Source organism: Falco biarmicus, chromosome 19 (genome assembly GCF_023638135.1).
Source record: "Falco biarmicus isolate bFalBia1 chromosome 19, bFalBia1.pri, whole genome shotgun sequence".
Classification (NCBI taxonomy): Eukaryota; Metazoa; Chordata; class Aves; order Falconiformes; family Falconidae; genus Falco; species Falco biarmicus.
The window spans coordinates 837,687-848,662 of NC_079306.1; the positions used below are offsets into that span (position 1 = coordinate 837,687).

Consider the following 10,976-nt stretch of genomic DNA (forward strand, 5'->3'; position numbering starts at 1 on the left):
GCGGACCCCCCCCCGCCGCGACCCCCGCTGCGCGGCCCGGTGCCCCCCTTGAGCCTGCCCGTGCTGCCCCGCTTCCGGGGCCTGTGGGGAGCCCTGTGGTCTGCCGGGGGCTCCAGGGGCACTGCTGGGGGCTTTTGGAGAGCCACCGCCTGGAATTGTGGGGAGCATAACCCCTACAGAAGGCCCAGTGGGCTTGGGCAGCTTACCCGTGTCCTGCTGGCCTGCGGTCAGTGCCTTACTGGGGCAGGGCAAACACCACCGGTACAATAGTGCCCCCCCCCCAGCACTCCCGGGCAAACTGTCCCCCGATAGCATCAGCCCTGGGCATGCTGGGGTGCCCCCACCAGACTCCCCTTGCTCCGGGTCCTCCTGGCAGCTGGACATGGCACAGCTCTGTGCCTGGGGCTGGCGGCGGTTTGGAGACTGCTGCCCTCCTGGATTTCCAAGCAAGAAGCCACCCTGTACTCGAGCCTGGCAAGAAAAAACATCCTGCTCAGGCAGCTGTAGCGTTTGCTGGGCTTCTCCCTCCTCTCCTGTTTTCAGGGTGACACCCGAGAGCCCTATCGCACACTGCAAAACCTCCATCTGATTATGGCTGCCTTGTGCTTTCCTGGTGTTTAGATCAGATTAAGGGCAGAGAGCTGATTCATCCCCTGCCTCCGGACTGCAGGCAGCAGGCAGGGCCTCAGTGCGGTTCCGAGTGCCGGCAGGTTCCTGGCAGAGCCGTGGCTGTTGGCAGCCTCTGCTCGGCCCCACAGCCCCCCTCAGCTCGTGGCAGAGCCCGGGGTCCCACGGACCAAGCATGGACACAGCCTGTGTGAAGCCCTCGCAGGTCCGGGGACCTGCAGGACACCGGGGTTTGGCTGCTCCCGTGGGACCTGGAGGTATTTGGGATACTGCAACCAGCTGGGTTGCCAGTACTGACCCTGACCACCCAAAATTCCTTCGCCGGTGACGTGAGTCAGGTTCCGAGTACGGGGGTTTGGGCTGAGCCAGTTCAGCCACTGTCACAGCCCCAGCCCAAAGCTGCTCCGTTGCCTGGGCACATTATGCCCCCAGTCTAGAGAACTCAGGACACTTGGCAGTTTTTCCCTTTCCATCCTCAAAAACCCACCCGGGGTGTGGCCACCAGCAACACCCACTAAAGCAGCAAGAAATGCTTCAAGAAAGGCCTGTGTGATGCTCCCAGAGTTTACTAAGTGTTCCCTAAACCCAAAATCCCCTGAGAAAATAAGCCCCCAGTGCACACGAGGGAGGCAGACAGCAATCACCGCCCCCTGCTGCAATCACCGGGATCAACAGCTCTTGTGTGCGTGGGGAAAGCGTTCTGCTAACTGTTTTCAAATTGATTTAATGAGGCCAAGAAGAAAAAACAACGTCTGGGAAGAAATGGGAGTTCATTGGAGACAATTTAGTGGCGCAGAACTTTTTCAGCAGGCTGGGGAGGGGGCTGTGGGGGGGGGTCGGGCGACTTGGCACGGGAGAGGCTGCACGTACCCATCCCACCGCTGCTGGGCACCGGTGCAGCCTCCTAAATGTTAAAATACATCCCAAGCCTCGGCACAGGGGGACCCCCCCGACCTCGCCTTGCCTGGACCGGTGTGACGTGCTCCTCAACCCCGTAAAACATCGCTCTGCTGAAGCCCCTTCCCCTGCCACCGCCACTGGGTTGGTGCCCCCAGCTAAGAGGAGGCTTGTAGCTGGTGAGAGGTTTTATTTGCTCCATCGTGACCTGCGGTGGTTACAGCTGCTCTCCAGCAGCTCTCCCGCTGCTTCTCCCGCCTTGATCCACCTTGCACAAGGGAATCGGGGCCAAATCCGGGTGCTGCTCTGCTCACCATCGTGCCCCCGTGACTTGCACATCCTTGTGCACGTGGGCTGCAAAATCCCTCCCACGTGGGAGCCAGGGGGTGCGCAGAGATGCAGGAGGATTTAATTCTGGGGTGGGGACGGTGGCCAGGAGCTGCAGCCATGAACCTTTGTGCTGCTCCAGCCTGGGGAAAAGGACGCTCAGCCCGGTGGGTCGGGGCTGCGGATCAGCGGGGCTGGGGGAGGATGGTGATGGCTCAGCAAGCAGGGTGGGATGCTGAGTGGGAGGAACTGAAGCCCTCCTCAGCCAAGGGTGCAGCCAAGTCACGTCACCTCCCCAGATAACCCTGATGGACACACGGACGAGGGCAAAAAGCACAAAGACAAGGGGGCTGGAAATGCCACCGGCTCTGGGGAAGGGGCTGCATGCCAGCGGCTCCCGGGAGCAGTGACAGCCCATCCTGCTCGCCCGGGCGGGGGGGACGGAGCCGGCTCTCCCGGGGGTGACTCACATGCTTGCTCCATCCCCCTGTGAGTGAAGGTTTCTTGGGAAGTGGTTGCAAAACCCAGACGTGGCGATGCGCCGGTGGGGTGCGGCCTGCCCCCCCCCCCCGTCCCCCATCCCATTCCATTCCTGCTGGCTTCGGTGGGAGAACAGGCTTAAAATGGGAAAAAAAGGGATTACACCCAGGATGCAACATGGCAAGAGGGGCTGCTGTGGGGTTTTGCACCGTTGTCTTTGGGGGCAGCTTCTTCCCTTCCCTTCTGGGGATTCTCTGTGGTCTAATATAGGGTTGAGCTCGCCCCATAGCCCATCCCCAGGGGGCTCAGTGTGAGTTTCCCCCCTCCCCATCCCCTCTCAACGTGGTTTGCCGTGCCACCCATGCAGGCATCCATCCGCACGGGTCAGTCCTGCACCCAACAACCTCCTCAGGAGCGATGGGAGATGCACAGCCCTCAATTAGGAGGTGGCAATTAGTGCAGGGGGGGAAGGCGAGCTGGGAAGCGTCCCCCTCCCTGACATTTTGCTCCTGGGAAGGAGAGAATAAATGATCCATAAAGTTTCCATCGGCAACGCAGGGGAGAGCAGCTCTGACGGCCACACGGGAGGAGTGCGCGGGGCCGGTGGAAATATTTAATTTTGCTGTAAACTTTATTTTGATGGTTTGGGTGATTATGAGGGGAAGGAATTCATTTTTCCACTAAGCTCTCACGTTCATCACAGCAGAAAAAAACCCACCAGCAGAAAAAAAACCACCAGTGTTTGCACAGGAGCGAGCTTATTAAATAAATGTTGCCCTAAACGGGGCGGTTTTGCTTGCTCTGGTCCCAGAGCCATCGGGGCTGGGGGTGGTGGGGGGAAAGGGCTGGTTGGGCCCTTTTTCCCCCCAAATTTAGAGGTTTAGAGATGCCCAAGATGCTGCAGCGCATCATGGCTGGGTCGCAGGGTGCTGGGGGCGATGCTGGGCTGAACCGGCTGCTGCACCAGTGCCTTTGAGCCATAAAACTGATAAAAAACAAGAAATAAAAACATCAGGAGAGTTGGGGGGTGTGTGATAAAGGCGACAGAGCCAAGATTGAGTGTCCAGTGCTGCTGTCACCAGGGCAGGGACCCCGCAGGGTGTTTTGGGGGGATCTAGGGGAAACTGGGTTTTTCCCGCAGCTTTTCCCTGGGGCGGGAGCATCCCCCGGGATGCAGACCCTGGGGTCGGAGTGCCGAGACCCCCGGAGTGACCCCCCCCAGGCAGCGCCAGGGGAGAGTGAGCTGGCGCCCGGTGAGGCTGCGGCAAAGGATGGAGCGTGCCAGGCTGGCACGGCCTCGCACACATGTGCACGGGTTTGCACGTCTTGCACAAGCACATGCAGTCCCGCACAGCCTGGCAGCAGCAGGGGCAGCCTCCTGTGGCCGCGCCACCTGGCACTGGCACTCACAAGTGTGCACGAGCACACGGGGTCTCGCACAAACACGCGTGGCTTTGCACAAGCAGGTCCAAGCTTGCACAAGCTTGCACAAGCACTGGGACAGCCCTATACTGGTGTGGGCAGTGATCATACTGGGGTGGAGTCCCCCATACTGGTGTGGGCAGGGATCATGCTGATACAGAGCCCCCCATACTGGTGTGGGCAGGGCTCGTACTGATCTGGACCCCCCATACTGGTGCAGGCAGGGCTTGAACTGGGATGGAGCCCGCATACCGCTGCCGGCAGGGCTCGTACTGGTACAGAGGCCCCCGTACTGGTGCGGGCAGGGCTTGCACTGGTACAGAGCCCCCCACACTGGTGCGCGCAGGGATCATACTGGTACAGAGCCCCCGTACTGGTGCGGGCAGGGCTCGTACTGGCCCGGGCCCCCCGCTACCGGCAAGCGCAGCCCCCAGCCCAGCATCTGTCCCGGAGCCGCGTGTGCGCAGGCGCAGGCGCAGGCGGGGCGGGGGCGAGGGGGGGGAGGAGGGGCCGCGCGGGGCCGTGCGCAGCCCGCAGTACGCATGCGCACAAAGCCCCGCCCCGCCCGGCCCACCTCTCCCCCGCGCAGCTGTGGCGCGTGCGCCGCGCGGCCCCGCCCCGCGGCCCCACCAAAGGGGCGGGGACCTGGGCTCCGCCCCCCTCGGGATGCTCATGCGCACTGAGACAGGGGCACGCCCGGGCGGGGCCAGGCGGGGCTCTAGTGGCCCCGCCCATTTCCCCCGGCGGGGGGCAGCCCCGCCGTGACGTCATGCCCCGCCCAGGCGTGCAGGGGCGGGGTTAACAAGGGGGCGTGCCCGGCGCGTCCCGCCCTGCGCTGTGCGCATGCGCCGGGACCGAAGGGTGGAGGCGGCGCTGGCTCCGCCCACCGCCGCCTCTCGCCGTTGTCATAGCGACGGCGGCTGCGCGGGTGGCACAGTGGCGGCTGCGGTGGTGGGTCTGAGCGGCTGCGTGGGTCGGGGGGGTGGGGCCTGGGCTGGGGGCACCCTTCGTGGCTGTCCCTGCGGGGGGCTTTCCCGTGGGGGCAGGTCACTGTGGGGTCGTTTGAGGGGGGAGTTTCGTTCTGGGGGGTGTCTGTGTGTGGGGGTGTCTGTGTGTGCGCGTGTTTTGAGGAGGTGGTGTTGGGGGGCGTGTGCCTGGGGGGTTTTTGGGGGGTGGGGGTGTCTACTAGGCATGGCTGGCTGTGGAGGAGGGGTATGTCTCCCTCTTGGGGGGTCCTCAGGGGTGTAGGTCTGTTCGGGGGGGGGGGGGAGACCACCTCTGTTGGGGGGGGCGGCTGTCTCGGGGAGGGGGTGCCTCTGTTCTAAGGGGGCTGCCTGGCAGCAACCCCCCCTTGAGGTGTCCCTAAGTAGGGTGTCTCGCTTCCTAGGGTGCTGTGGAAGTCAGTTGGGGGCAGGCTCCCTGTGCTGGGTGCTGGACCCCCCCGGGGTGTCTCTGTGTGGGGGTGTTCCCCTGAGGGGTCTGGGGCCGGGTCTCGGGGGGGGGGTGGGGGGGGTGCTGTTCCCCATGGCCGCAGTTCAGGGTTTCCTTCAAAACCTTTTACTCTGTCACAGGTTACGTGCACTTCTGCGGTGGCCACGATGGGCTCTGCGCTTTCCCTCCCTGTTAGCGGTGCCCCCCCAAGGCAGAGGCAGAAGCCTGAGGAGGATGATGATGACTTACTCAACAGCCGAGGCCGTGTGGAAGACATCGCCAAGTTTCCGTATGTTGAATTCACAGGTCAGGACAGCATCACCTGCCCCACCTGCCAAGGCACTGGCTGCATTCCCACAGGTGACTTAAATACAAAAATCAAATGTCATTTACGTGAGCGACCGTGCACACACGTGCCATCGGTTAATGCGTTCTTTTTGCGTTCCAGAGCAGGTAAATGAGCTGGTGGCGCTGATACCCTACAGTGACCAACGGCTTCGTCCGCAGAGAACGTAAGTGTGTAGTAAGAGAGTAATTATGTCTCTGCAAAGAGTGAACAGGGCTCTTTTGTCGTTTATGGCTGCAGCTAAACACTTCACACGTTCTGCAGCCTCCCCTTCATCTCGTGGCTTGTTTTCATCGGAGTATGCCAACAAATACAATTTAAAGTGTAACTTTAAATACATCCTGTGAAATCCCACTGTGGGGTGAATGTGGAAACAATGATCCTACTCACACCATTCATCCATCCCCACACCCTTTACTGAAGCTCTCAGAAAGAAACTGCCTTAACAATAGCAAAAATAGCAGATAGCGAAAAGTCTATGGGGGCAAAAATGATTGCTGCGTTACTCATTACCGAAAAATAACCTCTTTAAAGGGTGACGGTTTTGAGCAATTTCAGATATTGAAAATGTTAGAGCAGCACTTCTGCGTCTCTTCCAAGGAAGAACAAACACGCCTTGTGTGCTGGCTAGGTTGGGTTTCAGGTCTAATGTCTCTTGCAGCCGTGGATGCTGCGTTAGGGCAAAGGAGGTGACCCTTCCCTGCCTCTTCCAGGAAGCTGTATGTCCTGCTCTCCGTGCTGCTCTGCCTGCTGATATCAGGGCTGGTGGTCTTCTTCCTCTTCCCACACTCCGTCCTGGTCAACGATGACGGTATTAAAGTGGTTCAGGTTTGGTTCGACAAGAAGAACTCCGTTGTTATTCTTGCCATCACGGTAAAATTTTCATGTGTTTGTGTTCCTGAGGGAATAAATAATGTGCTGAGCTTCCAGGAAGGTCGCTGCCACTCGTGTCTTCCTGCTCTCTCCATCCAGGCCACCTTACGGATCAGGAACTCCAACTTCTACTCGGTGACAGTGACCAGCCTGACCAGCCAGGTGCAGTACATGAACACTGTGGTGGGCACCCAGCAGATCACCAACGTCTCTAGCATCCAGCCGCTGAGTGACAAACTGGTACTCCTCTTTCATTGCACTTAACTTGTTTTGGTGATGCTTATAATATACGAAACCTGTGCACCACTGTGAGTTAACCTGGTATTAGTCTGTCTACACCTTTGCTTGGCAAAACAGCCTTATGGCTAGAGCAGCCTGTGCTTTATGCACACCAGCTGAAAGGCAGCAGCCAGCAGGGAATATTCTGAGAGGAGTGGATTTAACAGAGTACTAAAGCTGTGTCTGAGTATATTTTTCTCTTTTACAGGTGAATTTCACTGTGAAGGCGGAGCTGGGAGGACCCTTCTCTTATGTGTAGTAAGGGTTTACTACTCTTCGTATATAGTTGGGGAAGAGGGAAAGTTTAAGCTCACTTAATTAGAATTTGTTCTGGAAATTACTTGTTTTCTGCTAACTTCCTGGCAAGAAACTGTTTGCTAGAAATGACTTGACAGGCCACTTTGTCGGGATGTTGTGACGTGGCTTTTGGACCGTGTCTCAAGTTGAGTTAGCACCGCAGGGAAAATATCATCAGAAGATACCAAGAAACGCGAGTGTGTCTACAACCCTGCTTAGCCTGTGCTGACCTATTTCTTTGTTTTGGTCTCTTCCAGTTACTTTTGCACATTCCCCAAGGTGAAGGTACATAACATCGTGATCTTCATGAGGTAGGTGGTTCAGTGTTCGGCTCCTGACTCAAAAGGGAAGTGCTGCCACAGCAAATCTAGGGTACACGAAGAAAATTCCGCTTGGCAAGCACCCCAGCCTGGTTCACAGTGTCAGCTTTTAATCCAGGCCAGTTGACACAGTTGGGTGAAATGTAAGATAGGGAGGAGGAGAAGACACCAGGCTGCTCCACGCTGAGCTTTCACGTGAGGGGTGGTTGCACCAGAGGCTGCGCTCGCCTGCTCTGCATATCCCTGTCCACTGCAGTGATCTATCCTGAGCAAAGATCTGAGAGGATCTGCAGCTTTCGAGGGGGAAGAGGGGTTACATGATGAGGGTAGAACCCACTGGGCTTTTTTATTTTGATAGAGGGATTGCTGTTGCGGGTTCTGTCCCCACTAAACTGCTCTTCCCCCCTCCCAGGACGTCAGTGAAGCTCTCTTACATCGGCCACATGACACAGAGCGCTTTGGAAACGTACCACTACGTGGACTGCAGCACCAACTCCACGGCTGCCCTGGACCCGCTACCTCTGCAGTCCCTCTCGACACAAGGCGCAGCCAGGGAAGCCAAGAGCAAGCCCTGAGGGTGCAGCTGATGTTTTCCGTGGGCAGATGGTTGTGCACATGAACTTCTAGAAGGGAGCAGGAACTTTCAAAAGGAAGCAGAGGGATCGCAAGTGACTTTAGCAGGAGATATTTGAAAGCTCTGTGTCCCTTTCACGCTCTTCCCCATGCAGCTGGGCTGCATTGCCTGTCCACAAAACCCGCCTGGGATGTTGTTAACGCATGAGCAGGCAGGTCCCTCCCCAAAGCCAGGGTCCTGCTCGGCCCACCTTCCTCTTTGGTTCTGAAGAACCTTTTTGGTAGGGAAACTGGACTCTCAAGCTTCCTGCTTTAGGGTCTGAAGATCCTTTTTTGCAGCTGTTTTGAAGCTTAGCACCGTGTCAGCTCCTTTCAGGGTAAACTAATTAGTTCTGTGCAATTAATTTATTCCACTTTTGTTCTGTGGTAGCATGTCACTGGCTTGTTTCAAAGCAGACCTTGATTAAAAAGGGATAGTCCTTGTCAGGAGCGCACAGGTAAGGCTTCCATCCCTTGAGTTGCACTAGAAGGAGGCAAAGGAAGCGAAACCTTTGAAACACGCTTTATTGTGCAGATTTTGTTTGCTGGCAGCTGAGGCCACCTACAGCAAACCATTACCAACACACCCGTCTCGATGAAGGCAGCCTCAGTTAGTGCAGCACTGCTGGGGAACTGTGAAGGCTCCTGGTGAACTGGACCTTCCTCCTCCGCACTGCTCCAAACCTTCCTCTCCTCCTCTTCGGCAGCTGCAGGGTCTCAGGGGTTCAGAACCAGGGGGCTCGTAGCTCGGAGTTGCTTTGTACTTGTGCCTGCCGCAAACAAGCGCGGAGTTGAACTGATTTTTGTGGGAGTTGGGCCTTTGGAAGGCTTCCCTCCCAGGAGCCGGCCTCCTGGCATGTTCTTAAGGCAAAAAAGATGTGAAAGCGCCACTTGCCGATGCTCTCACTGCGGCCTCGCGCCGTTTGCAGCTCGGAGGGGTTAATTCTGCTTCTGCCCTTTGTAATTTTTCTGGAAGGTGATCACTACAGCCACCCGTGTTTCCTCTCTGCCTGCGCCTGTGGGAGGCGGAGGGGGGGGGTGTGTGTGGAAACAAAGCGCAGGTAAAGGCTACGAGGGAAACGGGGGCTGGTGCTTTTCAATGAAGGATCTTTATTTTGCGTGAGTTTGAAATAAAGCCACCCCTTGCTTTTTTTTTTTTGCTTTTTTTTTTTTTTAAGAAGTGGCACTTGCGCCTAGCAGGGTTTCTAGGACTGATTTCTGTTCGTTAAAGCCGAGTTGCCCGGTACTGCGAGGTATCCTTTGTTCGGACAAAGCTCTGGCTTCCTCCTTGTCCTGGAGCTGGTGCTCTGGGTGGGATCGTGCCCTCTTGCTGCTGGTTTTGGGGGAACGAGGGCTGAAAAACTCGCCCAGAGAGCAGCAATTCCTTTCCCCCCCAGGGCCGGTGGGACGGGTGACCCCGGCTTTGGTGGCTGTCACACTGTGCAGTCCTGGGTGATGCGATCACGAGCTGCTCGCATGACTCTTATAACCCTTCCCCAATTTATGAGTTGAACTCTTCAGGAAAATGAGGAAATCACAAACTTTGCTCTTTATCCATCTGGTTTCATGAGCTTCCCCGCTCAGTCCTGGCCCCTTTGGTTTCTCCTCGTGGGGTGATGCTGCCTCCTGCCTCCTGCCCCGCCACCCCCCCACCCCCGACGTTGCCTTTCCCACCTGCGCCACTGTCCTCGGCTGCAGCCCCGGAGGTGACGCAGCCTCTCCTGCTACAGGCTGGGAAAGTAGCCGCCTCTGGGGGCCTTTTACCCGGGTGATTTTGGGGGGCTCAGGGGGTTCCCACAAGCTCCCGCTGCTTGGCTAGACAGGGGAAGGGCTTTGCCCCGAGTTAGTTGTGTGGCAGCTGGCAGCGGTGAGCCGGAGCACTAATCATTAGGGGTGCCCTCTGGGTCATGTGGCAAAGCACTTGGCCTTTTAAAGGGCGTTTTATTTTGAAAATCCTTCTTAATCCCCCCAATCCTTTTTAATGAATTTCTTCTGCCAATGTTTTTTGAGGATCCCAGCCCTGCGGAGGCTGCCTCAGGTGCTTTAGCACAGTTGCTGCTGTGTTGCCAGCTGTGAGTGTTTAAAATTGAGATGAGGGCCCCAAAGTAGCGTTTTTAAAAGTGTTTTTTTTTTTTTTAATCCTTTAAAGTTGTAATTTCTCTTAATGAAAAACTGCAGCGCCCAGGCTATCAACGGATGCAAAAAGCCGAGGCTTTAACAAAAGCACTGTCATGAAACTCATAAACTTCCCCAGTCAACAGCTGCATGTTGCATCCTGCACGTAAAGCTCAAGCACATTTGTAACTCCTGTGGGGTCAGTGGGCTAATTTTCTTTAAGATAATAAAAAACCCCTCAACTACTGAGGCTTTTCCTCCAATTAGCAAGCCTGTTTAAGAGAAGAATTTAAATATGTAACTTTTTATGAAACTTTAAAGGCACAACTGCCTTGCGAGATGTCAGTGTGTGATGGCTGCCAGCTCTGCCACCCTTTGTATTGCTAAATAGACCCTGGAATGAGATTTTTACGTGCACAAAATGGACAAATTCTGTGGGGAGGGGGGCTGGAAGGCAGGCCCTGGCCATGGGTGTACTGGTTTGCATCACGATTGGTCTCAGCATCCCCCTCCCCACTGGTTTCCTTACTGGTGTCCCCAGTGCTTGCCCCTGTTTTGTTCAGGGGAGCAGCGGGACAGAAGATCGGCTCCTGGTGTTCCAAGATCTGTCAATTTAGATGGCTTTCCCCTCCCTTTTTTTTTGCCTTTTTGAGGAATTGATATGTTTGGGTTTTTTTTTTTCCCTTAGCATGAGGTAGCCTCAACCCAGAAAAGCTGCAGATTTGACCCAAACCCTTCCTTTATCATGGCTGAGAGACGCGGAGAAGGGAGCGAGACCGCAGCAACCGCCTCCGGAGAGCGACAAAAGCAAAGCCCAGATCGACTTCTACTTTCCACCAAAAGTTTTTTTTTTTTGTTTTTTGTATCAACGGATGTTAAAAAATACAGACTTGTTTTACAAGAATAGCACCATTTTTTTTTTTTTATCGTATTATACATTAGCACTCCTG

The 10,976-nt window shown here is 56.3% G+C and overlaps 1 protein-coding gene across 1 annotated transcript; it reads left to right on the plus strand.

Moving 5' to 3' along the window:
* The first annotated feature begins 4,613 nt into the window (after positions 1-4,613).
* Positions 4,614-9,063, plus strand: TMEM106C (transmembrane protein 106C). Its single transcript, XM_056322614.1, has 8 exons — positions 4,614-4,704; positions 5,325-5,544; positions 5,633-5,696; positions 6,244-6,403; positions 6,503-6,643; positions 6,891-6,940; positions 7,237-7,290; positions 7,712-9,063. Exons 2-8 carry the CDS (start codon positions 5,352-5,354, stop codon positions 7,872-7,874), a joined length of 825 nt encoding a protein of 274 aa, XP_056178589.1. The 5' UTR covers positions 4,614-4,704; positions 5,325-5,351; the 3' UTR covers positions 7,875-9,063.
* The last annotated feature ends 1,913 nt before the right edge of the window (positions 9,064-10,976 follow it).

Coding starts and splice junctions, on each gene's coding strand:
- TMEM106C (XM_056322614.1), top strand. CDS start 5,352: ATGGGCTCTGCGCTTTCCCTCCCTGTTAGCGGTGCCCCCCCAAGGCAG. Junction 6,644..6,890: donor AGCCGCTGAGTGACAAACTG/GTACTCCTCTTT, acceptor TCTCTTTTACAG/GTGAATTTCACTGTGAAGGC. Junction 6,941..7,236: donor GGACCCTTCTCTTATGTGTA/GTAAGGGTTTAC, acceptor GGTCTCTTCCAG/TTACTTTTGCACATTCCCCA.